Genomic DNA, 26378 nt, shown 5'->3' with positions numbered 1-26378 from the left:
GAGAATTCCCAGGTTCCAAGGTCCAAGTACTTTTTGGAGAGAGAAAACAGATATTTAAAATCACAAAACATGCAGCAAAGTAAAGCATGGAAATTTAGGTCATTAAACATTTAAAATATGTCCTACTGATTTCCTACCGAAGTTCCTGTCTTACCTTAGCATAGAGAAAGATCACATGTTTGGGAAGCTCAAAATGGTTTGCTTACAAACTCTCCAAAGGTCAGGTTCATGTGCTTTTCCATACAGCAGTCAGAAAACACAGGCAGTAAAACTCGGCTTAGTTACAGTGGTGAAAGTTCCTAAATTATGGGTAGAGGAACACAAGAAAGGGTGGTTAGAGCCATGTGGTCTGAGCTTCAGCAACCAGCTCCGAGATCCCCACGAACTGAGTTTCTCAGGTAAACTGAAGGGTGAACAAAGACCTTAAATATCTTCCACCCCAGGCAGGGAGGAGTGACCTAGCTAAGCCTAGCAGGACAGTTTACTTTGCGGCATTAACCCCTTCGTGCATTAATTAGACTTAAGCATGTTGGTTATCCCACAAGGTTATTCTCCTTATGTCTTTTCCCATATGTCTTGTGAATTTGATCCCATTAGGATTCTGTGCTTTAGCATGCCATCCCCATTGGGGTTAACTCAGGTCAGAGCTAGAGGTCTGGCAACCCTACCATCATCCCCGACCACGGGCCATACTGCCTGCAGCTTGTGAGAGTTCAAGTCTAACAGCATAGGGAGCCCCCATCCCTGCTGGAGATCATGGGTAGGCAAACTAAGGCCCGGGGGTTGGATCTGGCCTTCTAAATCCGGCCCGTGGACAGTCCAGGAATCAGCATGTTTTTGTTAGGATTATGATGCTCTGTTCCACGTAAACAGATGTGTGGAGCTGTTGTATGTCACATGTCTGTTTACATTCCAGCACAGCTTGCTGGGAACTTCCGTTTGTGTATTGCTTTTGCTTTGTGCTTCCTCCTTTTGCTTAGACACGAAAGAGAGCAGACATGTTTTCTTTGTCTATGAACTATGCCGAATAAAATGCTTTACATATGCCTCTGTCCGCCACTTCCGTTGTGAAGAGTTATTCACTCTGCTGATTAGAGCGTGCTCAAGTTTCTGAAGGCTTCTGAAGCTATGAGTCGCTGATTGATGCTGTTCCAAGGGAGACCGGAGTTCGCCCAGCTGCCGGCCGGTGGGCTGGAGTCAGCTGGGGGCCTGCAAATAACCCCCGTCTCCCAGGACACATCCCAACAGTTTTCACATGAGTAGAATGTGTGCTTTTATTTAAAATGCATCTCTGGGTTATTTGTGGGGGATAGGAATTCGTTCATTATTATTTTTCCAAATTACAGTCCAGTCCCTCACAAGGTCTGAGGGACAGTGGACCAGGCTCCTGCTGAAAAAGTTTGATGACCCCTGCTGTAGATAAACAGCAAGGAAGAGTCAACCTCTGGGAGCCTCCAGAGGCAGAGGGACCTAGAGAGAAATGCTGGAACATTGTCCACATGACCTGTGCAACCGCCATCTCAAGAGGTGATGATGGCGAACAGGACTGCCGAGTTCAGAGGATGATTGAGAACACACAGAAGAGGCAGGAATATCAATAGCTATTAAGCAAGGTGGTCTGGGAATGCGCGTCCATAATGAGTATTTGGCGGCTTGCTGGCGGTCAATAATAGGGAGCAGACTATTAAGTGACTCCATCTGGAACTAACTACCATCAGGAACATTAACAGGGGCTGTGCAGACCCTTGGCCTGAGCAAATAAGGCTCGCTTTTCCTTCTGAACCAGCTGAAGTCAAATCCAACCAGATTCCTTGGGGTTTGTTTGTTTTTCCTCCAACTCCCATAACTTTTGTCCTTGGGCTATACCCAATAATAGTTTTCTTGCTGGTTTTCAGGAGTAGCAGGATGGATAATTGAGCAAATGTACCATAGGGCAGCAGGCCAGAAGGGGTTAACTGAAAGCTAAGTTGATCCCATCAGCAGAGCCAATTCTGGGGTCACCGTGGGCTGGAAGGAAGGCTGGGAAAGACCGGTCTGAGGCCTTCATGTTGTAAATGTGTTTTACAAGTGCAAGCTTTGTGACTGATGGGAGGAAAGAATAGAAGGGGAGGTGTACACACACACACACACACACACACACACACACACACACACATGCACCAGCAGTGATGGATGGGACCAGAACCAGGTTTGAAAAGCTGGAGCAGACACAATTCAACGGTATCGATCAGAGACTGGAAGCATTAAATATCTTTGTTAATCTGGCACTGGTTTCATTCATACTTTATTGTTATTATTACTAGGGCCCGTAATTTATTGCCGTTGGCTTGGAACGCTGACAACTGGTTCACTCTCTCTCTTCCTCAAGATTTTTTGTCCTGTGCTCTTTTCTCTTTCTGCGTTTATAGCAACGGGAAAGGAAAATAAAAAGACTTGTTGAGGTTTGGGTCTTGGGAGTGTGTGTGGTTTCCTTTGGAAGGATCCTAGCTCCCCCTACTGCCGAAAGCAGCCCATGCCTTGCATCCCAGACGATACCGAGTCACGGAAATGTAGGAAACACATTTGGAGGGCTTAGGTAAAAAAGCCAGAAGGGTTGGAGAGGGTTGGTGGATCCTTCTGTGCGGCTTAGTCTGGAGGTGCCATTCTTTGTTCGCACAGTTTTAGCCAGACAGTTTTAGGAAGGTCAGGTGGTACCCGGTGTGGAAAATTTCTTGTCACCCCCCCCCACACACACACACACATTGATTTTTATTTTATTTTTTGCCTGCAAAAATACTTTTACATTATTTCATATTTTCTTACAAAGGAATGTGGATTATGGGCCTCTGATAACAAGGAGGCAACTGTGGACAGATACTCGAATCTACAGGATGGATTGTGTTTTGGCTCCACTGAATTGAAATTTCAGCCTTCACGACATATGAAAATGGCCAAGTAAACAGTTTCATAGAGGAGGGTCAAGATATTAACTGATAGGCATGAAATTTCAGATATAGCTATATAATCCCAAGTGTCGTAGGGCAGTAATGGTTCCTTTTTGACACCACCCCCCTCCATGATGGAACCCGGGGTGACCCGCCCCACCCCACCCCGCCCCCTTCCTACGCCCCTGCAGGCATAGAGTACTTACAAGAGGGGTCTGCAGTGTTCCAGCTAAAAACCTCCATGCATGTTTACTGCCTCGTGCTGAGCACGTTTCTGGATGGTTTCATTCATGCTTATGCATCATTTGATTCTGTCTGCTTGATGACTGGTAGCTGTGAGCCATCTGACACATTGTGGAGAATGAGGAGACTCAGCTTGGAAAAGGTCACAATGTTGTGCATTTAGGAATTTTGTCTAGATGCCATCTTGGGGCCCACGGCTCCTCCCCTCTAAACCTGTGCTTTTATTTCTGTAAGAATGGCTTCTGCAGAAAAAGAAGTCCTTCTGCTAAGTTGATGGCTCTATCCAGGTCTGTTAGGTATCAGCTTTGTTATGTTAAGCTTGGAGCAAAGTGTTCCATAGGAACTATTAGCTGAAGATTCTGCTCCTGGCTGGAGGTGACGCCATTAATGAGTGGTCCTGAAAAAGAATCCGAGCAGCACATTGCTAAAAGCATTAAGACCATCCAGACCTTGTTTAAAGATATTAATGGCAGGAGAAGTTTAGGGAGGCGGTTGGGCCCTTTGATGGAAAAGGAGGGTAAGGAGATTGCAGAGAAGCTGAATGAATTATTTGCATCGTTCTTGACAGCAGAAGCCACAGGGCAGATCCATGGCTGTCTAGAATTTTGTGGAGGAAAGATAGGATGTGAATGTCATGGATAAATAATAAACAACACATCAGGAAGTGGGTTTTGCTAAACAATGCTCTATGGTGCACTACAGTGGAATCCTAACCATGTCTACTGGGGTACATCCTATTGAATTCAATGGGTCTTACTCCTAGCCAGGGGCAGATCTTGATAATAAGGCACCCAGAGTGAGGGCAATATTTGGTGCTCCCCCCTAAATATTTCTTATTTTTACAATAATTCATTTCAGTATAATTGCTTTTTAATGAATCTTCTCAGTAGGTACCTGTAGAAATATAGGTGGGTATTATTATTATTATTATTATTATTATTATTATCATTATGCACCCCCTTGGTTCTGTGCCCTGTGCAGGGGAATTGCCCACAGCACCCTAAATCCAGCGCTGTCCTAGGTAAGTGTGGTTTGGATTTCAGCCTTACTTTTTTCTATGTGCAGGGAGCAGTCAGAATCGTGGCTCCTCATCTGTAGTCTGAAGTGGTAGAGTCCAGATTTCTCTGCACCACACACACATCTCATTTTGCCATTGCACTCTGCATAATGTGTAGATCACCCCTGAATGCATGAACCAGCTCAATTGAAAAGCCTTTCTAGGGAGGCAATATGGAAATTCTACCTGCGCTATTAGCTCCATGACGGCCTATCTGGCTGCACAAGTCACCATGGATGCGGCAGTGATAAATGTGTAAATCAGTCCTAGGGAAACCTGCGAAAGCTAGTCTGAAGAGAAAATGGCAGAATGCAAAAAACAAAGCAAAAAAAACCCCCAAACATAATATATAAAGAAATGTTTGCAGCACAATACTGCCTCCGTTTCTCTGAAAATCTCCATGCCTGTACAGACCAGAATGCAAACAATCCCACCCCCTCAATATTGTCTGATACTTAAAAACCCAATTCCTATTGTCTCCCATCTGCTGTTAAGCTCTATTTAAAGGGCCTTGAGTTCAGCAGCATCCTTGCTCCCTGCTTAAAGCAGAAGACGTGGATCTTGCTGTTATTAGTGTGTACTGTGGCTCAAATGATGCAATGCTCCTCTTCTCTAAATGGCAAGGCACAGGGTCTCGTGCGTCAGGTTGAGCCCTGTTGCCTTCTGGTGGGAAGGAATGAACTGCAATACATTTGACGATGGGGGTGGTGAGAGAACCCAGCCGCTGGGGGTCTCCACTTCAGTGACAAGTTGCTCTGACTGCAGCGCAGACTCCGAGGATGAGACTTTATAGAGCATAGGGTAGTTTGGGATTGCCCCTTGCAGCCGGCTGCTGAAATGCTGGTGGCACAGCCCCCTTGAAGCATGTAGGCCAACCTGCCTGGCTTGCAGTGGGAAACAGATCTCTAGTGACGAAGAATTACTTCTGGGAGACTCGGTTTGAGGCACATACCCTCAGAACCTTACAGCCGTCCCAGTTTCTGATTTGATCCCAGAATGTCCCACTTCTCCTCAGGACGTCCTTATTTTCATTGGATAAATTTTGGAGGGTATGGAATTATCTGACCCCTGAGCCATCTGAAGGCAGCCCTGTATAGGGAAGTTTTTTAATGTTTAATGTTTTGTTATGTTTTTAATATATGGAGGAAGCTGCCGAGAGTGGCTGGGGCAACCCAGTCCGATGGGTTTACTATTTACTATAAATAGTAAAATTATTGTTATTGTTATTAGATGTTGTTGTTTAGTCATGTCCGACTCTTTGTGACCCCCTGGACCAGAGCACGCCAGGCACTCCTGTCTTCCACTGCCTCCCGCAGTTTGGTCAACCTCATGCTGGTAGCTTCGAGAACACTGTCCAACCATCTCGTCCTCTGTCGTCCCCTTCTCCTTATGCCCTCCATCTTCCCCAACATCAGGGTCTTTTCCAGGGAGTCTTCTCTTCTCATGAAGTGGCCAAAGGATTGGAGCCTCAGCTTCAGGATCTGTCCTTCCAATGAGCACTCAGGGCTGATTTCCTTCAGAATGGAGAGGTTTGATTATCTTGCAGTCCATGGGACTCTCAAGAGTCTCCTCCAGCACCATAATTCAAAAGCATGAATTCTTTGGCGATCAGCCCTATTTTCATTGGAAAAATGTTGGAGGTTATGAAATGAGAGCAAACGCCAATCCGGTGAAAACTTGAATTGCTGTTTGCTCTGATTGAGCACTAAAGAGCAGGGAAAAGCAGCGAGACAAGTGTCAATGAACCCCCTCTCTCCATAGGAACGGAGGCTGGGAGGCTGTGGCCTGCTGATAGCAAAGCTCTCTCACGTCCTCGTTGTCCGATACTTAGGATACGGCCTGCAACATCCCTTCACACTTCTTGAGCTCCCCCCTTAATCATTCCATCTGCTTTCCCTCTAGCTGGTAAATATTTCACGTCCAATCTTGAAAGCTCAGTGATAAAATATGAGGCTGCATTCAATGATCTAATCATAATATGTCAGTATTTTTGGTGCATAAAATTGAGTTGATTGGACGCCAGGATGATGGAGTGTGATAGTACTGGAATCCTTTGAGTGCCTCTCCCCCTCCCCCTCCCCCTCTCCCACCCTTTCTGTTTCTTTTGCGGCACCATGTATTTCTCCAGATCCCGTTTTTTTCTCATCAATGTTGCCAGCATTAAGGTTACAAAGAAGCAGCTGGAGCCCGGGGGGGTGGCAAAACGAGCCACCATCATAGTTCCTGAAGAGCAACATGCCCCCCTACACTATTATTCTAAAGCAGGTGGGCGTCTTCCCTGTTTCCATGGGAGAGACTGAACTGGGCCCTTCAAGGTCACCATTTAGGCTGAAGGACCAAGCTGCCGGAACAGGTTAAAGAAAGCCTGAGCTGCAGAGCTTGTCCCTCAGTCTAAGAGCAACTCTGCCTTTGCTGTGAGGACACTGGTGGCGTTTGCATTTCTGCGACCTTGGCAGTGGCAGAGGCTGCTCTGAACCAGACTGAGTGGCCGTCTCCTCTTGAGAAGATGGGCTGGGGTGGGCTCCAGCACTGGTAGAGGGGTGCCAGGATTGGGATCCAGGCTGGCACAAGAGTGGGTGCAGAACATCTGGGTGACGTGAGACGGGGCAGGGCAGAGCACCCGTGGGACATGCAGCTGGGATCTTTCGGGGATCGGACTCCTCATCTGTAACTCCCTCCTGAGTTATTGTCAGGAGTGCCTGCAGGAGCCGGGCCCTGCGACCAATAGGACTTTGCAGGACTGGGGCCTTCCTAAGTTTGTTCTGGAGAGGCAAGGCGTGGCCGCACAGGTGAGGCCGATTGGTAACTCACAGCACCTGGTGGCAAGAGCTGGGAAGGGATATAAGGTCACCATTTCCCTTCGGCTCTTTGCCACAGCAACATGTTCCCTGCCTTGCTGTGTTTGGCTCCTTGACTCCTTGCTTCTTGATCCTTGGACCCCTGCCTTCGTGACTCCTTGCTTCTTGATCCTCGGACCCCTGACTTCTTGACTCCTTGCTTCTTGATCCTCGGACCCCTGACTTCGTGACTCCTTGCTTCTTGATCCTCGGACCCCTGACTTCGGGCCTCCTTGCTTCTTGATCCTCGGACCCCTGACTTCGTGACTCCTGGCTTCTTGATCCTCGGACCCCTGACTTCGTGACTCCTGGCTTCTTGATCCTCGGACTCTTGGCTTCCTGACTCCTGGCTTGTGGAATTCCGTTCCTGCTCCCACCCCGCCATCTTGCCCCTGGTCCCGACGTCCCCCGCTGGGATTTCGATCACCTGTGAACTGGACCGTGGCAGTTATCCGCTCTGTCTCAAAGCTGAATCCTGAAGCTGCCTGTCCCAACTCATTGGGTAACTCTTCCAGCTGCTCCCACCCCTCACCCTGGTCTGTCCAGCCCCTCCAGTACGACTTTTTGGGACATACAATGCTCACTGGAGCAACCTGCTGGAATGACTGCTGCAACGACAACAGTGCGCTTCCTCCTGCTCACCTGCCGAGGCCGTAAATTTGCAAGAAAAGAGGAAAGGCCACCAGAAGCTGGCCTCGAGATGACCTTCGCTTGGAGCTCGCTCCGATTCCCTTCGCCCAACCGCTCTGGCCACGCACCATCTTTCTCAGGTCTCTCCTCCTCCCCCCTCCCCAAGTTATAAATTAAAAGTCAATCTCATTAAAATCACCAGTAATCATTCCCTACGCCAGAGCGCCTAACAACCTGGTTGCGGGGGGATCCCAGCTGCCTTCCGTCGCCGTAATTCAATCAGACTCAGCGGCTCTTGTTCCCAAACTGCTTGAGCTGCACTTTCTGTCCAAATTTATGGTGCCGGTAGCGTCCAAAGGCTGAGTTACAGCTTTGGGAAGGGGGAGGCGCTGGGTGGAGGGGCTGCATTATTCTGCATCTAATCCCTGCCTTTTGACAGGCTTGGAGGGGGGGAGCAGGGACCCTCTTGTAACACAGGTGCAGTGTGCATTGTCCCCCCGCTTTTATGCCAGCAGATAGAAAGCCTTAGGGAACCAGGAAGCTGTCAACACAATGTTACAAGTAAACAACGAGATCGCCGAGGCATGGGGAAATAAATAAAAGCTCTAAATAATGGGAAATCCAATGGGCCAGTGCAGAAATGGGACAAGCACCTCTAGCCAGCAGTCTGCATTTGCTGCCTCGCTGCCTTGCGCACCTCCAAGGCATTTTCCCCCGAGCTTTTTCTGCCACTGTGTGGTGTCACCGTTTTCTTTGCGCTCAGGGAGGTGAGGCCAGCCCAAGACGTTTTGGCGCCTGAGGCAAGCCACAAAATGGCGCCCCCACCCTCACCAGGGAAGAAGGTGAAGGAAGATCTGCCTCAGGAACTAGGGGAGGATAAAGATCTACGTCAGGAACAAGGGTGGGAGGAGACAAGCAGCGCCTCCTGTTGGCCAAGAGGCTGCTGTAGAGGCAGCATTTTGGGGGTGAGCTGCGTAGGAGCAGCGGTGGAGCGTATGCCTGCACTGCCCAGGCCTGGCATGCTCCCAAGGGGGTGCGGGGTGCGGAGGGTGCCCTCTCACGCGCCGCAGTCCAGACTTTTAGAAGACATCTGAAGGCAGCCCTGCTTAGAGAAATGAAATATACTTGGAGTCGGGAATGGATTTCATGCTCTTTATTCAGCTCATAGTGGTGAGGAGGAATGGAAGTTCCCCCAGAATGTCTGCTTTATATACATTATTTACACAATGGGCCCCATGTGATTGGCTAATTCCGGAATTCACCTATAGGCCAATCAGGTTGCGGATTCACTTCCACCTGGAGCTGAACTGGGTGGTTCCTGTGGACCAATCAGACTGCTGCATTCTGAATCCTATTGTTCTAGGACCAGTCAGACTGCTGCCTTTTGGATCCTATTCAACTGAGTACATAACAAGAAGCTTTTCATGTTTGATGCATTACTGTATTTTAATATTTTGTTGGAAGCCGCCCAGAGTGGCTGGGGAAGCCCAGCCAGATGGGCGGGGGTATAAATTATTATTATTATTATTATTATTATTATTATTATTATTATTATTATTAATTATTAGGAGAGGGGCGGGGAAGCTGCTGCTTGCTCTCTGCAGCCAGGTCAAAATAGCTGCTGCCGTCGGGCACGAGGTGTATCGCCCACTCGCCTGCCATTTTGTCACCCCCATCAGTCGTGACACCCGGGGTGGACTGCACCCACCACACACCCCTTCCTATGCCTCTGCTGAGGAGCTGGCAGATCCAGCCTCAAAGGTGCACATGGATTGGCAGCAGCAGGAGCAGCAGGTGATGCATTCCTCGGAGGCTGGATCTGCTGCTACTGGGGATTCTGCCGTCTGAGGCAGTTGCGTCACTTTGCCTCATGGGTGGGCTGGGCCAGCAGGAAGGACATAAGGACAGTCACTCCCAAGATGCTGTGTGTGCAGCTCCCACCCAGAGCTGTCTCTGGGAGGCTTCTGTGAGTCAGAGCAGCTAAGACAGGGATGTAGAACATCTGGCACTCCAGATGCCCACATCCTCCCTGCCTATGGGACAAGTAGCTGGAGTGGGAGCTGTTATGCGCCACACCCGGAGAGCCAATCCTTGTCCTAGAGCTTCGACTGTTTCCAAGCCTTAGGTTTTCAAATCTTTTCTTTCCGTAAGCATGTGGACTAGAAACATGCTTATCTTTTTAACAAGTGAAAAGCGGGGTCCTCAAGCTTCCCACACCCACCCTGTTAACTTTGGCCCTTCCTGCTTCAAGGGCAAGGAAAGTGCCCAGATCCAGATTCTAGCGATAGGCTCATGGGGACAGAGCCTTTATATGTATTGAAGTGTAGGTGGATTCCCACGAGACAAGACACAGTGATAACAGCAAGAACCTTTATTGAACAAACAGGGGCAAAGCAACTGCTTATATACATTTCTGAAGGCCTGGGCCACTCCCACTCCCAACGGGATTGGCTGTCTAAACTTCCAAGCTGCGAATCGTAAGTCAGAGTTTAAGGGCCAATGGCAGAGGCCCAATTCCTGAAATGTTCTGTGATTGGATATCATGTATCGAATCAGAACACAGGCGCTCAGAATCCTTAGTCCAGACTCAAGCTCAGGCAAACACAGACCACTGAATACATAAAGTGTATTAACCAGTGCTCTCAAAAGACATGTGAATGAATAAATGAAGGGTTCTCCTGATGGTGTGCGGAATCCTTATCTCTGCGTCAAGTGGTGGGGGCCACTACTGAGAAGGCCCTTTGCCTGATTCCCTGTAGCTGGCTGTCCCATACTAGTCAACAGTACGGCAGCCTTTGTAGAACTGCATACTCCGCTAGCTGAAGGGGCTGATGGGAGTTGTAGTCAAAAGCGTCTGGATGGTACCAGCTTGTCCACGGCTGCAGCACACAGTCCAGGCCTTAGCTGTTAAAATACAGCACAGCTAATGTTGTATTTATGAAGATACAAAGGAGATACAAAGCACTTTAGGCCGCAATCCTATACGCACTTACCTGGGAGTAGGGTCCACCGCACTCAATTGGGCTTACGTCTGAGTAGACAGGCCTAGTGCTGCGCTGCTTGACACTGCTGCAGACTGCTATACTTCGTTAAAAATAAGAATAACAATTGTTATTGAAAGTCAAGCCACCACCCCACTGTTTGCCAAACCCTGAGCGCCTCCCCCCTCCTGCGGCATTTTGCGAAAATACTTTTCATCTGATTAGACAGAAACAGAGACTGACAGAGAGATCCCCAGGCCAGCAGGAAATTAACAGGGTTTCATAAAACTCGTGCGTGGCTCGCTGTTGCGGCTCTGCATTTGAAGGGGAAACAGATGTTCGCTTTAGCTGGTAGCTTCAGTTCCTGGCAAAAACTCTGCTGGTTCCTCTGGCTTGCTTTTAACTCTCATGCTTTCAAACGTGACGGGAAGGCCAGCTTCTATATTCATAGAATCACAGAGTTGCAAGGTACTGCAAAGGACCACCAAGTTCAACCCCCTGCAATTCCACTATTCCAGCTCTCACTGTCGGAAAGTTCTTCCTGAAGTTTATTCAGAATCGCCTTCCTTGTCACTTGAAGCCATTGGACCTCTCTTCCAGAGCAGGGACTTCTCTCTTCTCTAGAGACACTATTTTTGGGGGACAGGGGGCGGGCAGGTGTGGAGGACTCCCTGGTCCTGAATGGGGTAACTGTGCCCCTGAAGGACCAGGTGCGCAGCCTGGGAGTCATTTTGGACTCACAGCTGTCCATGGAGGCACAGATCAATTCTGTGTCCAGGGCAGCTGTTTACCAGCTCCATCTGGTGCGCAGGCTGAGACCCTACCTGCCCACAGACTGTCTCGCCAGAGTGGTGCATGCTCTAGTTATCTCCTGCTTGGACTACTGCCATACACTCTGTATGGGGCTACCTTTGAAGATGACCCAGAAACTACAACTAATCCAGAATGCGGCAGCTAGACTGGTAACTGGGAGCAGCTGCCGAGACCACATAACACTGGTCTTGAAAGACCTACATTGGTTCCCAGTACGTTTCCAAGCACAATTCAAAGTGTTGGTGCTGACCTTGAAAGCCCTAAATGGCCTCGGTCCGGTATATCTGAAGGAGCATCTCAACCCCCATCATTCTAGCCGGACGCTGAGGTCCAGCGCCGAGGGCCTTCTGGCGGTTCCCTCACTGCGAGAAGTGAGGTTACAGGGAACCAGGCAGAGGGCCTTCTCGGTAGTGGTGCCCTACCTGTGGAACGCCCTCCAACCAGATGTCAAAGAGAACAACGACTACCAGACTTTTAGAAGACATCTGAGGGCAGCCCTGTTTAGGGAAGCTTTTAATGTTTGATGTATTACTGTATTTTAATATTCTGTTGGAAGCCGCCCTCAGGGATGACATCCGGGGCAGCCCGCCCACCTTCCTACACCTCTGCACCCACATATTACACCATGGGTAGGCAAACTAAGGCCCGGGGGCCGGTTTCGGCCCAATCGCCTTCCCAATCCGGGCCGCAGACGGTCCAGGAATCAGCGTGTTTTTACATTAGAAGGCGTGCTTTTATTTAAAATGCATCTCTGGGTTATTTGTGGGGCATAGGAATTCGTTCAGTTCCACCAAAAAAATATAGTCCGGCCCCCCACAAGGTCTGAGGGACAGTCAACCGGCCCCCTACTGAAAAAGTTTGCTGACCCCTGTATTATACAGACAGGTGTCACAGAAAAACCAGGACATCCTGTTTCTCCCTGCGAAAGCATGTCAGCCGTTTTGCACGTTGTGGTCTTGCGCAATTATGCGCTATCGCAACCTGAAAAAAATCACCTTTGGGGACCCACAATCTTGCACAGTGCCCCAAAACACACATTTCTGAGCACCGCAACAGCATGGCCCCAAGAAAAGCGCATCTTTTGGGTTCCATACAGAATTACGGCTGGGAAGACGCACATCCTGGTTTTGGTACTCAACATGTTGGAGGAAATGTGCTTTGAACAGCATGGGTAACCCAGAGCCCGGTGAAATCATTTTAGGGCTGGATTTGGGCACCGCACTTGCCCACCCATGCTTTAAAACCATGCTTTGCCTACCTGGACAACCTCCAACTGCAACTCCAATTAGTCCAATTAGTCCAAGCCAACTTAGTGGGAGTTGTAGCCCCAAACCTGTGGAGGAGACCAGGCTGGGGAAGGCTCCTTGAAAACGTTCATAGAGTAAGAGCATAAGAAGAGCCTGCTGGATCAGGACCACAGCACATCTAGTCCAGCATCCTGTTCTCACAGTGGCCCACAGCGCCGGATTTACGTATAAGCTAAACAAGCTATAGCTTAGGGCCCCACTCTCTTGGGGGCCCCAAAAAAATTAAAGGAAAAAAACTGGATGTACATTTCCAAAATATAAGATAAAAAACAAATAAAATAAAACCTACATACGGCAACAGTGTTTTGTGTTGAATCGGCTTCTATGATGTAAGTCATGGGCCCCGCCTGCTAACCTGCTCCCTAAAATATCACTGGTTTGCTCCTTTCTATATATAGGCTGCCTACATTCTGCATGAATGGTTGTGTTTCAGTTCAACAATTACTTTGATAGAATATATATTTTGTTATGTGCAAATGGCTTTGGATACCTATTAGGTCCAGAAATTACCATACAGCATATATTCAACACACAAAAACAGCGACAATTTGTTGTTGACAAAGGACAGCTGGACATATAAAGGGTTCCATTACCTTCAGCAGCTGAGGGCCGCATCAAACCTAAATCTGGCCCTGGTGGCCCACCAGATGGCTGTGGGAAACCCGCCAGCGGGATGAGAGCAACTCTCTTCTCCTGTGGCTTCAAGAACTTCCATTTCTGCTGTGGAGGCAGAGCAAAGCCACCATGGCCAGAAGCCACTGAAGCTGGACGAAGCACCATATTTTTCGCTCCATAAGACGCACTTTTTTCTTCCTAAAAAGTGAGGGGAAATGTCTGTGCGTCTTATGGAGCGAATGCATGGTCCCTGGAGCCGAATTGCCCAGGGGCTAAAAGCAGATAATGCTTGTTTTTTTTTTAAGAGGGAAGTGGGTGTGGAAACAAAGCCGCTAATCGGCAAGCAATTGGGGAGGGAGATAAGGGATGCTAGCAATAAAGGAGGCTGCCTGGGAGGGGGGAGGTAAAGACAGCAAACTTGCAAAGGGGGAAACAGAAAAACTAAATCAATGAGGAAAGAAAATAGAAGAAAAGGAGGAGCAAAAAACTGCTCCAGCTAAGGAAAAGACACTAAGCCAAACAAGAGGGAAGGGAGTGTTGAAAGGAAGCAGCTGATCAGTGGGATCGGGAGAGAGATAAGGGACGCTAGCGGAAGCTGCCTGGGAGGGGGGGAGGTGGAAGCCCATGGATCCTCAGGATTTTTACATTGGGTCACCCCAAATTCACCATCAGGTCACATAGCATGTCCATGGCTACAGCCTGCACCCAAAAAATCATACATCCACTGTTTCGTTCAGAATATTTTTTCTTGTTTTCCTCCTCTAAAAACTAGGTGCGCCTTATGGTCAGGTGCGTCTTATGGAGCGAAAAATGTGGTACTTCCTTTCTCCTGCCTTGCATCTTCCGACATTCAGCTTCTCTGGATGTTACGAGAAGGGAGGGGGGACTTTTCTTTCTCCATGCCCTGCATAATTTGACAAACTTCCCTAAGGTCGCCTCTCGCTAGCCTTTTTTCTAAACTATGAAGTCCATCTGTTTCCCATCCTTGTGGACCCCGCCATGTTCAAAGGTGCAGAGCCACTGAAGTGCACCGCATCTGGCCATCGCTCACACCTGCTCCCATCCCCACACCTGTCGAGGTTCTCCAGATCCTTCATTTGCATGGTGGGCCTCAACCTTGGCTATGCAAATTGCCGAGCCCGGCTCCTTACTCATTTCCTCTGTGTAACCCAGCAAGGGCCTTGTTACAGAACGTCGATGGGAGAGCCATACATCAGGTTCAAAAACATATTCAGCATCTTTCAAGAATTAATAATTTGAAGAGTAGTTGGAGGCGTCGTGTTCCGAAAGTAAACTAACTTGTTTGGCAGCCCTGGCTCGGAATGCTAATGAAGGCGAACAGTCGTTCCTCTAAGAATTATGGAATGGGTGAAGATTAATTGACAAAGGAGCCATGACACACATATTTTAGTATTTATATTTCATCCCCCTTGGGGGGCAGGAAGAAGTCTATGTGAGGAAAATGAAAATTAAATGTGGCACACCTGACCTAAATTAATAATGGAAAGAGACTGACGTTGACCCCGGAAGCCTAGCAGGCGTTTACATAATATGCAGCGCATATGAACCAATGTTAGCAGGGTGCATGATGGGAAATTACGCTGGAGCAGAGGGGTTGCAATGTTTCAACTCTGGCGTAATGTTATGCACAGCGCAGGGCAGCCACTCACTTCGTCAGTGGGGCTAAATGAGCGCTTCAAAGTACTTATTGCAACCAGAATATAAGCATGGCTATCTTGTCATGTGCTTTTAATTACATTAAGCAGGACCCAGCCAGAGCTAAGCATTTTTAAGTCCCATTGATGCCACTGGGAAAGTCAAACATATGCTTAACTGTCTCTGCCAGAGAAATTAATAGGATGTTCTGAGCATACACCGATCCTGGCCTGACTGCACTGGCTGCCAATTACATATTGCTTAAGGTTCCTGATTTAAGCAAGACATCCAGGAATCATAGAAGCCATTAAAAACTTCTGACTGGATCCGGGAACATCCCATCTTTGGGTCCGGCACTTTGGCACGAGTCAGCTGCCTTGCACCAGAGCGCTGAACCCAAAAATGAGCACAATCCAGATAAAACCATTTCATGGGCATGAAGGGAAGGGAAAGGTCAGCAAGGCTTCTCAGGTCCCCTTTCCCTGTATCAAAGAGCTGCTTGCACCCCGTCCTCTCAGCCACTCAGAGCAAAAACACGCCTCACTTCCTGTTAAGTTGTGGGTGAACATATCAGACGAAACAGCGATTTCTGTAACTATCTGTAACTATCCAATCACTGAACGCCACTTTCAATTCCTTATTTGCATATGTAGACCTGAGTGAAAACTATCTACAGTATCCCCCTGCTGGCCCAGGGTGAGAACTTCAGTACATAACACTTCCTGTCTCATCAACAACAGCAACAAGAAAAAACTGAGGTCAGATTTCATTCCATGGGTCCAAGAGAATGAGGAGGAGAATTGCTACAGGAAAACGAGGCTTCACCTTTGTTTTGTATTCCGTGGTCTGTGTTTGCCTGAGCTTGAGTCTGGAATAAGGATTCTGAGCCCTTGTATTCTGATTCGATACATGCTATCCAATCACAGAACATTTCAGGATTTGGGCCTCTGCCATTGGCCCTTAAACTCTGACTTACGATTCGCAGCTTGGAAGTTTAGACAGCCAATCCCGTTGGGAGTGGGAGTGGCCCAGGCCTTCAGAAATGTATATAAGCAGTTGCTTTGCCCCTGTTGTCCAGTTCTGTTTGTTTAATAAAGGTTCTTGCTGTTATCACTGTGTCTTGCCTCGTGGGAACCCATCTACACTTCACCCCTAGCCAGTCAGCCACCTTCCTGTGACAGAGGAAACCCCCTGGACTGTGGGAGCAGAGCTCCCGCATTCTCATATGCCCCCACCTGTTCCACTCACCACGTTGCCAGTGCCCAGTGCATGTGCAAAAGTGCACAGGATTTTCTTTTCTTCCGTCTTTCTTTCCCCTTTGGAGATGTTCCCCTTTGCTCTAGCCATGTAGAAGGAAAGGGGGTGATCTTTAAAGTACAGTCCTCGCAAGTACCCTGATTTGGATCAGCCAGATGTTGGAAGGTATGCACTTAGTTTCTAGGCCCGATTCAAAGTCCTGGTTTGGACCTATCAAGTACCGTATTTTTCACTCTATAAGACGCACCAGACCACAAGATGCACCTAGTTTTTGGAGGAGGAAAGCAAGAAAAAAAATATTCTGAATCTCAGAAGCCAGAACAGCAAGAGAGATCGCTGCGCAGTGAAAACAGCAATCCCTCTTGCTGTTCTGGCTTCTGGGATAGCTGCGCAGCCTGCATTTGCTCCATAAGACGCACACACATTTCCCCTTACTTTTTCGGAGGGAAAAAGTGAGTCTTATAGAGCAAAAAATACGGTATTTCATGGCTCAAGACTGCAATACCTCAAGGACTGCCTGTCTCCATATGAACTGAAGCAGACCCAGCAATCCTCATGCAAGACCCTTCTTTGTGTGCCTCCTCCACAAGAGGTCTGGAGGGTGGCAACATGAAAACGGGCCTTTTCTGCGGTGGCTCCCCATCTGTGGAATGCTCTCCCCAAGTGAAGTTTGTCTGGCATCTTCATTATAAATCTTTAGGTGCCAGATGAAAACATTCCTTTTAAACTAGACCTTGGACTGATTAGCAGTCTATGTCCTTTTAGATGTGTTTGTGGAAGAGGTGGGGTTTGTTGGGTTGGTTTGTTCTTGTTTTTATTATGTATTTTGTGTTTTTATTTTGCATTTTTGTGATGATGATAATTTGAGAAGCATTTAATTTGGGCTCAATTTCATTTATTAATAGATTTGGAAACCAGGTCTCTCATGCCTAATGGCCACTATACATATAGCACGATCCTATGTATGTTTACTTGGAAGTAAGGACAGGTGCAGGGATTTTGAAATGGCAAATGCTCCCACCTTGGCTCACCCAGTGCTGCCAAGGTCATGTGCCCAGTCAGCAACCCAACTGCTGGGTCAAAGGAGAAGGGTGTAAGATAAGGTTACCAGATTTCTTCAATGAATCTGGTGGCACTTTTCAACTTCAGTAGGAAGGATAGGATTTTGTAAATCCGGGGGCTCTCCCCGGGAAACGGGGACGTCTGGTAACATTAGTGTAAGAGCATATGAACAACTCTGCTTTGTTGTTGTTGTTTAGTTGTTTAGTCGTGTCTGACTCTTCATGACCCCCTGGACCAGAGCACGCCAGGCACTCCTGTCTTCCACTGCCTCCCGCAGTTTAGTCAAACTCATGCTGGTAGCTTCGAGAACACTGTCCAACCATCTCGTCCTCTGTCGTCCCCTTCTCCTTGTGCCCTCCATCTTTCCCAACATCAGGGGCTTTTCCAGGGAGTCCTCTCTTCTCATGAGGTGGCCAAAGTATTGGAGCCTCAGCTTCAGGATCTGTCCTTCCAGTGAGCACTCAGGGCTGATTTCCTTAAGGATGGAGAGGTTTGATCTTCTTGCAGTCCATGGGACTCTCAAGAGTCTCCTCCAGCACCATAATTCAAAAGCATCAATTCTTCGGCGATCAGCCTTCTTTATGGTCCAGCTCTCACTTCCATACATCACTACTGGGAAAACCATAACTTTAATTATACGGACCTTTAGCTTTAACTCTTTAGCTTTAACTCTGCTAGATCTGGCCAAATGCCTGTCTAAACCATTATTCTGAAGCCAACCAGCTGCTTCAGACACAGCCAGCCTCCGACAATGGAGGCAGAGCCCAGACATTGTGGTCAGCAGCCACTGATGAGGTTTGTTTTCATCTATAATAAGCAGGTGTAATAGAACTACCAAAAGCATTGGCAACAAGAAATCAGGGGATGCAGAATGGGAATGAGTACTTTAAAAATTGGAGAGGAGTGTCACCTAGTGGCTTTGGGCTGTCACTACCCACCCGAAGAAGTCATGAGGAAACAATTTGTGGTTATTGATCAGGGGTCAGCAAACTTTTTCAGCAGGGAGCCGGTCCACTGTTCCTCAGACCTTGTGGAGGGGGCGGACTATATTTGGGGGGGAATGAACGAATTTCTATGCCCCACAAATAACCCAGAGATGCATTTTAAATAAAAGCACACATTCTACTCGTGTAACACCAGGCAGGCCCCACAAATAACCCAGAGGTGCATTTTAAATAAAAGCACACATTCTACTCGTGTAAAAACACGCTGATTCCCGGACCGTCCACTGACCGGATTTTGAAGGCGATTGGGCCGGATCCGGCCCTTGGGCCTTAGTTTGCCTACCTATGTTATTGATGAAGCCTACAGAAACATTACCGTTTCGTATACAGAACTGGCCATGCCATGCCCTTTTGTGTGTGAAGAGACATGAATGCAGGATGTTTGAATTTTTTTAAAAAATGAGTTGTCCCTAGCAAAGAAGGGAGGCAGCATTTGAGCTGCTCTTTAGGTAGCAAATATATATTGGGCTCACATTCTTCATACAGGATTTATATATATATATATATATATATATATATATATATATATATATATTTGGCATGTTGTTACAACAGGCATCTTACCAAGCAGAAAGGGTGGATCCAAATGGTCTGCATCTTCCAGACGTGCCTGGAGTTGTTCAGCGACCACCCGCTCAATTACTTTGCCCAAGAATGGAAGATTTGAGACTGGGTGATAATTGGCCATAATGGTCAGGTCCAAAGATGTTCTTTAAGAAGTGGTTTAATAATCACTTCTTTAAGGGAGTCTGGGAAGGCTCCCTCACAGAGGGAAGCATTCACCACCCCACAAAGCCCTTTGCCCAAGCCCTACCTGGATCACTTTTATGAGCCAGGATGGGCAAGGATCAAGAAGACAGGTAGTCGGTTTCACTCATACAAGCAGCCTGTCCACATCCTCAGAGGTTACAGGTTGGAACTGACCCCATACAACCTGGCTAGGCAGAGCGCTGACACTTGCCCAGTCCAGCCCTGCCCCCACAGTGGAGTCTACATTCTTCCAAAGCTGAGCTATTTTATCTGCAAAGAACTTTGTAAAGTCATTACAGGAGATTTTGGAGTCCTCACCAGACTACGAACCACCTGAAAGAGTCTCCTGGTACTGTTCGAAAGAGATTTGCCTAGAAATCTTGTGCTGCTGGGCATTGCCACCACATTTGGTGATATCTTCCTCTTCTCTTACATCTGCTCCATCTGGCATTTAAACAATACAATTTGGCAGGTGTATAATCTATATTTGAAATTTAATGCCACCTCTCTATTTCTGGAGGAGATAATTTTCCTTGGGGGCTTAGACTATAACAAAATCCATCTATTTTCAGAGATTTCAGCATCTCGTTACTTTTGCAAAAAAAATCATTCAGCTCAAAGATGGCTGGAGACACAAGGGCTGTAGACACCTTCAGCTACCAAAAAGAGGGGTGAAGGAATGGAATAATTATGAGATAAAAATAGAAGGATTCACAGTATTGTAAGACACAGCCCCCAGTTTTTCTGGGTATTCCTTTAACCGCCTACAGCTCCAACAATCCTCTCTTCTCTCTCTCTCTCTCTCTCTCTCTCTCTCTCTCTCTCTCTCTCTCTCTCTTCCCTTGGCTAAACCAAAGTGTAGCATCACACAATGTGTAATCTGCCTATGGAATCCATTGCCACAAGATGCAGAGTGGCCATCTCTGTGTCTCGTGGCAATGGATTCCACAGATGAATCACACGCCAAGTGAATAGCTTTTGTTTGTCTGCCCAAATCTACTGGTAGTAAGTTTCACTGGGTGAGCTTCAGTTCTGGAATCACGAGAGGATGAAATATGTCCCTCTGTTTACCGGTATTTCTTGTGTTTATTTCTACCTATCTTGTGCCCCACTTGGTCTCTTCTCCTCCCCCCCCCCAAAAAAAAACCCCTTAAAAGTCTCAAATTTTTCAGCCTTTATTTTCAGGGAAGATCCTTGAATCCTCTCGTCATTTGGGCTGCTCTTTTTTGAACAGAGTTATGGCAGACAACTTCAGTATATTTGCTCATTATACAGGTTTACCAGGTTCTCTGTGCAGAGATCTTTCATTACACTAGTGCGAAAGAACTTTCCCATATATAAAAGGCTGCTTTCGAGTGCTCTTTGCTCCTGGATATAAGGGTGTATTTTGTTTCCAGAAGTCTTCATCTTTTTTTTCCCTACAGAAATTGTGGCACCTGACAGATGAGATGGTAGATTTCTAGAGATACTGGAGGAGGCAGCATGCATTGTACATGACCACAAAGGGAGACTGCATTGGAAGAGTTTATTGTGTGTTAAAGAGACAGAGAGGTTTTTGCATGCCATTTGTGGAGCACATTTCTCTTCCTGCATGGAGATTCCCTGTTCAGGGGAAAAACCTTACATAGAAAGCAACACACTGTGGTTGGCAAAATACTGCATGCTCTTCAAGCAGGCATCAAAATATCACACTCCATTATATTGGATTAGCTAATCAGGGGTGAATATGTTCCTTAGCCCCATATTCATAACCACTAACATGGATTAGAACATATTTATTGTTTGTTGAATTTCTATGCCAAACCCAGATGAAGACAAAAGGGTCTGATTAACTTGGCTGGGAAACAGGGAACTTAAAATATCTCTTTTGTTACACCTGATGGGTGTTTGGTGGAGGGCAAGGGGAGGAATGTGGCAGGGTCCAGGATGCTCAGATTACCGCCACCAGACCTCCCCTTTCGTGATGTAACCATGATGTATTAGTGATGTAGTTTGGGGAGGTGTAACATGGGGATTAGCAGCTAATGAAATTTTGGGTTCACTTTTGTACGGGGCTTCTATCTTGTCCCACCTTGTGGCAGGTGGGAGTCCTGTCAAGACAGTCTTCAATAAAGACCAAGCCTACTGGCTGCTGTTTTGCTCTGGTATTCCTGGCTGGTGTCCTTCTTTCTTGTCCAAGGGAGCCCTCAGATTTATCCATTAACAAAGTGGAGATTTGAACCCAGGCCTTCGGTTTTCCCAGTAGTGGTGTATGGAAGTGAAAGCTGGACCATAAAGAAGCTGATTGCCGAAGAATTGATGCTTTTGAATTATGGTGCTGGAGGAGACTCTTGAGAGCCCCATGGACTGCAAGAAGATCAAACCTCTCCATTCTTAAGGAAATCAGCCCTGAGTGCTCACTGGAAGGACAGATCGTGAAGCTGAGGCTCCAGTATTTTGGCCACCTCATGAGAAGAGAAGACTCCCTGGAAAAGACCCTGATGTTAGGAAAGATGGAGGGCACAAGGAGAAGGGGACGACAGAGGACAAGATGGTTGGATAGTGTTCTCGAAGCTACCAGCATGAGTTTGACTAAACTGTGGGAGGCAATGGAAGACAGAAGTGCCTGGCGTGCTCTGGTCCATGGGTTCACGAAGAGTCGGACACGACTAAACGACTAAACAACAACAACTTCCAGCTCATAGCCCAGCACTCTAACCATTACACCACACAGGCTCCCTTGGACTACAGCTCACAGGAACCCTAGTTGTAGCCCGAAACATCTGGAAGGGCAGCAGGTGTTGAAGAATCTCCCTGTAGATTTGGAGGCTTCCTATATCATTGCTGTGTTCATTTATAACCTGTCTTTTTCCCTGAAAGGGACTCAAGGCATCTTACAGCTAAAATAGAAGCAGATATAATAAAACATTTGGGGGTGGGGGGCGTAGCAGTCATCACCACCTGTCAGGGATGCTTTAGTAGACATTCCAGCGGGTTGGACTAGATGGCCCTTGGTATGCCTCTACAATTCTAGGATTAAAAAGCAAGGAAACATTGGTAGAATGTGTGTGTGTGATTTATTATTCTTATTTATTAAATTTGTATGTCGCCCTTTATCCATAGATCTCAAGGTAGTTCACATCATAAAAACACAATATAAAAAAACACGGGCTTATATAGGCATGAGATTTATTAAAACATACAGATCATTACAACATCATGCCCTATATTCCAGAAGACGCCGGACAGACATCTCTAGAGGCTGCTCTTGCTCTGCATTTCCTGTCTCTCAGCAGGGGGTTGCTATCCCCGCCCCCTCGAACGCATCTCTCTACGAGCACCGCACTCTTCCTCTTTTCCCATTCATGATTTCCCCGACTGACGTCACTCCAACGCCCCATCCAATGAGCGAAGCCGTCAGCCTCCCTGCCATTCTCAGCATGGGAAAACTCCTCCCACTACCTCTCCCTTGAAGGGAGGAGCTCCTCCTCCTGTCTCCTCTTTTTTTTTTTAACCCCTCCTGGACTAATCCCCTTCCCCCTCCTTCCCGCCCCACGGCTCTTATTGGTCGGCGGGGGCATCTAACCCCGCCTCTTCCCCCCCCCACATAAATCTCTCGGGGTTTTTCTTTACAAAGTCCCCGCCCCGCAGTCCAGAGCGAGCTCACTCGACAGGGGTAAAAAAAGAAAAACCACCGACCGGCTTGGAGCGACATAGGTCTCTCCCAATGAGAGACGAGTTTGCGAGAGATGCTTCTCTCCCATTGAGCTGAGAGAGGGCGTCCGCCCGCCCCCCCCCGCTGCCTCGCCCCGCCCCTCCGCCTGGTGGGCGTGCGGAAGAAAGTGGGCGGGGCGGGCGAGAGTCGGCGGCGAGTCGGGCGGTGGGAGCGAAGGCAGAGCGAGTCGCCCCGCTGTTTGCCCCCCCCGCCCCTCCCTCCTGAGGGAACACCAACGGCCGGAAAGTGACGGTTGAGGGTGCAGGGGCGCGCGAGGGGCTCCTTTTCCCGCCCTTTTCTGACGGGGGGGGGAGGGCAGAGAAGCCTTTTTCTGAGGGGAATCGCTGAGGCGGCGGCGGCCGGTTCCTCCCTCCGCCAACCGCGGCGGGCCGCGCCCTCAGCTCCGCCGCCGGGTGAGGAGGGGCGATGGGCGGGCCGGTGGTCTCCTAGCTCCGCAGCCGCCGTCGTGGCCCGCCCCCGCCCGCTCCCAGGCCCGAGAGCGGCCCCTGCCTGACGCCTCCTCAGCCCGCCGCCCTCCGTCGTCGTCGTCGTCCTCTCTCCGCGGCCTGCCATGTCCGGGGTGGTGCGGACCCTGAGCCGCTGCCTCCTCTCGGCCGACGCGGCGTCGGGCCGGGGCGAGAGGCCGCCGCCGCCGGGCGAAGCGGGGAAGGAAGGCGGGCGGGACGCGGAGCGCGAGGCCCGGCGCCGCAGCCGCGAGATCGACGCGATGCTGGCCCGCGAGCGGCGCTCGGTGCGGCGCCTGGTCAAGATCCTGCTGCTGGGCGCCGGCGAGAGCGGCAAGTCCACCTTCCTCAAGCAGATGCGCATCATCCACGGCCGCGAGTTCGACCAGAAGGCGCTGCTGGAGTTCAGGGCCACCATCTACGAGAACGCCCTCAAGGTGAGCGGGGGAAGGGGAAGAAAGATGTAAAAAGGGGGGTGAGCTTCAATAAGTGGCATATGCTTAGGAGGGAGTGTCTTCGCCTTTCCTCATCCCTCCTCGTCCCGTTTTTCCTTTCATGATGTGTCTTAAGCCTTCAGGGCAAGGGGGTCCCTTTGGAAACCGCTGGGCTGGTTTGCTTGCTGGCTTGCCTGCCCCCTCTGTATCCCAGCTTCCCTCTCAAGGGGGTGTGCAGGGTCCCCTCACAAGAACCCCCGGAAGTAGGTTTAGGTTGACAGGAAGACGGTGACAGGGCTGAGATCACCCAGGGTGCTTCACGGCTGAGTCAGGATTTGAACCCTGGCTTCCCATGTCCTGGTTGTTACACTGCCGGACGTTGGGAGAGTCGGGTCAAATTCTTCATGCAACACAGAGTCAGCCTACAGAACTCACCCCCACTGCAGCCAGAGATGGCCACCAATTTGCCTGGCTTAAAAAGTGGATTAGACAAATCAGTGGAGGAGGAAAGGGCTGTCAGTGGATCCTGGCCATGATGGCTATGCTTTGGCTGCACAGTCCTTGAGGGAGCAGAGCTTATGAATACCAGTTTCTGGAAAACACAGGAGGGGAGTGGGCTCTTGTGCTCGGGTTCTGCTTGCATGTTTGCCATTGGGGCATCTGGTTGGCCACTGGGAAAAGAGGATGCTGGACTAGCTGGGCCCTTGGCCTGATGATGATTCAATTTTCAGCAAGACTTTTCTAATGCCAGCATGGCCAATAGGTATGGATGATAAGAGTTGGAGTCCAGCAACATCTGGAGGTCCAAAGGTTTGCATTGACTTAGGAATGCTGTTTTGAGTGGTGTACAGAATGCCCTGAATAAGTAGGTTGAAATAAAATGGGAGTGTAAGGCATACTGAAGCAGATGACTGGGGAGAACAGTGCCAGCACATCTCATACAATTGTATAAACCCTACTACAGCCCTGTGAGATGGAGCCAGACGATGGGTGGAATGAGTGTGGTGAGGCTGTTATGCGTTCTGTTTAGCGTGCATTGATTCTGAGGGAAAGTAGTGTGTTTTGTATTCCCTCAGTTACAGTGTATAACACTGTAAGGTAGGAGATGAGAAGCAGGCAACTGGTGGTGGAATTGTTTGTTGCTTTGAATGGTTTGATTAATAACTAGAAAGCTGTGCTGTAAGTATATTTAATAAAATAAACTGGAGGAATATATGGAAGGCTGCCTGTCAAGTCATAATAATAAAATGATTATTACTGTATGCTATTTTCCCTCACACGTCAATATGTATGTGCTTCATATACATCCAGTTCAACTTTACAATGATCCTGTAAGGTAGGAGAGCTAGGCGACGGGTGGAGTTGTGTAAGGGGGAGGTGATACCAATGTGGGTACAAAGAGATGGGCTGTCAGTGTTATGCTAGGTGGCATTATATTGCTTTTCCTAAGTAATGTTTTCTATAATTTATTTGAATTATTCTTGGAACAGTATTCTTGGTACCACTGTACTTGGAATCATAGAATTGTAGAGTTAAAAGGGACCCAAAGAGTAATCTAGTCCATCCCCTGCAATGCTTCATACAACTTTGTATCCATTGGGTTGGTTGACACAAAAGGATAAGCCAAACCATGTCTTACCAGGACTGCATAAACATATGGACTCCCAGAGAGAAGCTCACAGCTGCTTTACTCCTGTACCTCACAGAGCTAAGCATGTCATCCAAACCAGGACTTATGGTTAAGCTCTCTCATTGCTAGCCATGGTTTATTGTTGAGTGCAGATCATGGTTAGTGAGAAAGAGAGCATAACCATAAGTCCCGGTTTGGATAACATGGTAAACCAAACCATTACTTAGTTCAGAGTAGGAACAAAAAAGGACTGGGGAAGGAGCAAAGAAACTGCAATGTCTATGGAAGGCCATGTATTTGTGCGGTCCCAGTGAGCCACAGTTTAGCTTACTGTGTTGTGCAAACCATTCTTGAAATAGTCCTGTAAGACCAATATTTGGAAGCCAACTTCTCTCAGTTTTCCAGTTCTCATTTCTTCCCTCTTTCTCCTATGCATCCTGAATAGCCCTGTCCCACACTTCCTGGATTATGGCTGTGTTTCAATGTTTTGATTGTCTGTTGTTCAAATGGAATTATGTGGGAGGTGCAGATTACATGATTTCCCTTTGTGGTATGTCCAGGTGTGAGAAGTAATGGTGTTCTCCATTACCTCTTGGTGTAACCTTCCTGCCTAAATTCCTGAGACTGACATGGAGGAGAGAAGGGCCCAGTTCCAGGTTTCTGGAAATGGAGGATGGGATGATAGAAACTTATGCCATCACCAAGTATATAGACCCCCTGGAAAGGAGTTTACGCACCCTGCATCACACAGTTCCAGTGTAGCTTACCACCATATAAGCAAAACATATTCAAATTCAATAAAACAATTTAAAGCAAACTGAAGATTGTACCTCAGACAATATAGATGGTCTCACAAAATTCATACTACTTAAATGTTGAAAGCCAGGATAAGGAAATGTATCTCCCGCAAATGGCTATATAATGACAATCCTTGGCATACCTCTATGGGGAAGGAGTTGCATATTTTAGGAGTTGTGACAGTCAGTTTCCTCTTCCAGCATCCATGTTTCCAAGAGTGAC

The 26378-nt window shown here is 48.1% G+C and overlaps 1 protein-coding gene across 7 annotated transcripts in view; it reads left to right on the top strand.

The window, feature by feature from the left end:
• The first annotated feature begins 22940 nt into the window (after positions 1-22940).
• Positions 22941-26378, top strand: part of GNA12 (G protein subunit alpha 12) — a 34611-nt gene continuing 31173 nt past the window's right edge. Inside the window, exons 1-2 of one of the 7 annotated variants that reach the window (XM_083584583.1) lie at positions 22941-23449; positions 23542-23731. In XM_083584583.1, the coding sequence (XP_083440709.1) occupies positions 23558-23731 (174 nt within the window). In that variant the 5' untranslated portion in view covers positions 22941-23449; positions 23542-23557. Of the gene's footprint in view, positions 23732-26378 lie in introns of all 7 variants that reach the window. The other 6 variants (XM_083584582.1, XM_083584584.1, XM_083584585.1 and 3 more) reach the window with 6 other exon arrangements.

The sequence above is a fragment of the Podarcis filfolensis genome (assembly GCF_964270895.1).
Source record: "Podarcis filfolensis genome assembly, chromosome: 14".
NCBI lineage: Eukaryota > Metazoa > Chordata > Lepidosauria > Squamata > Lacertidae > Podarcis > Podarcis filfolensis.
The sequence above is the reverse complement of the archived record's forward strand: the minus strand, read 5'-3'. Positions and strand labels throughout refer to the sequence as shown.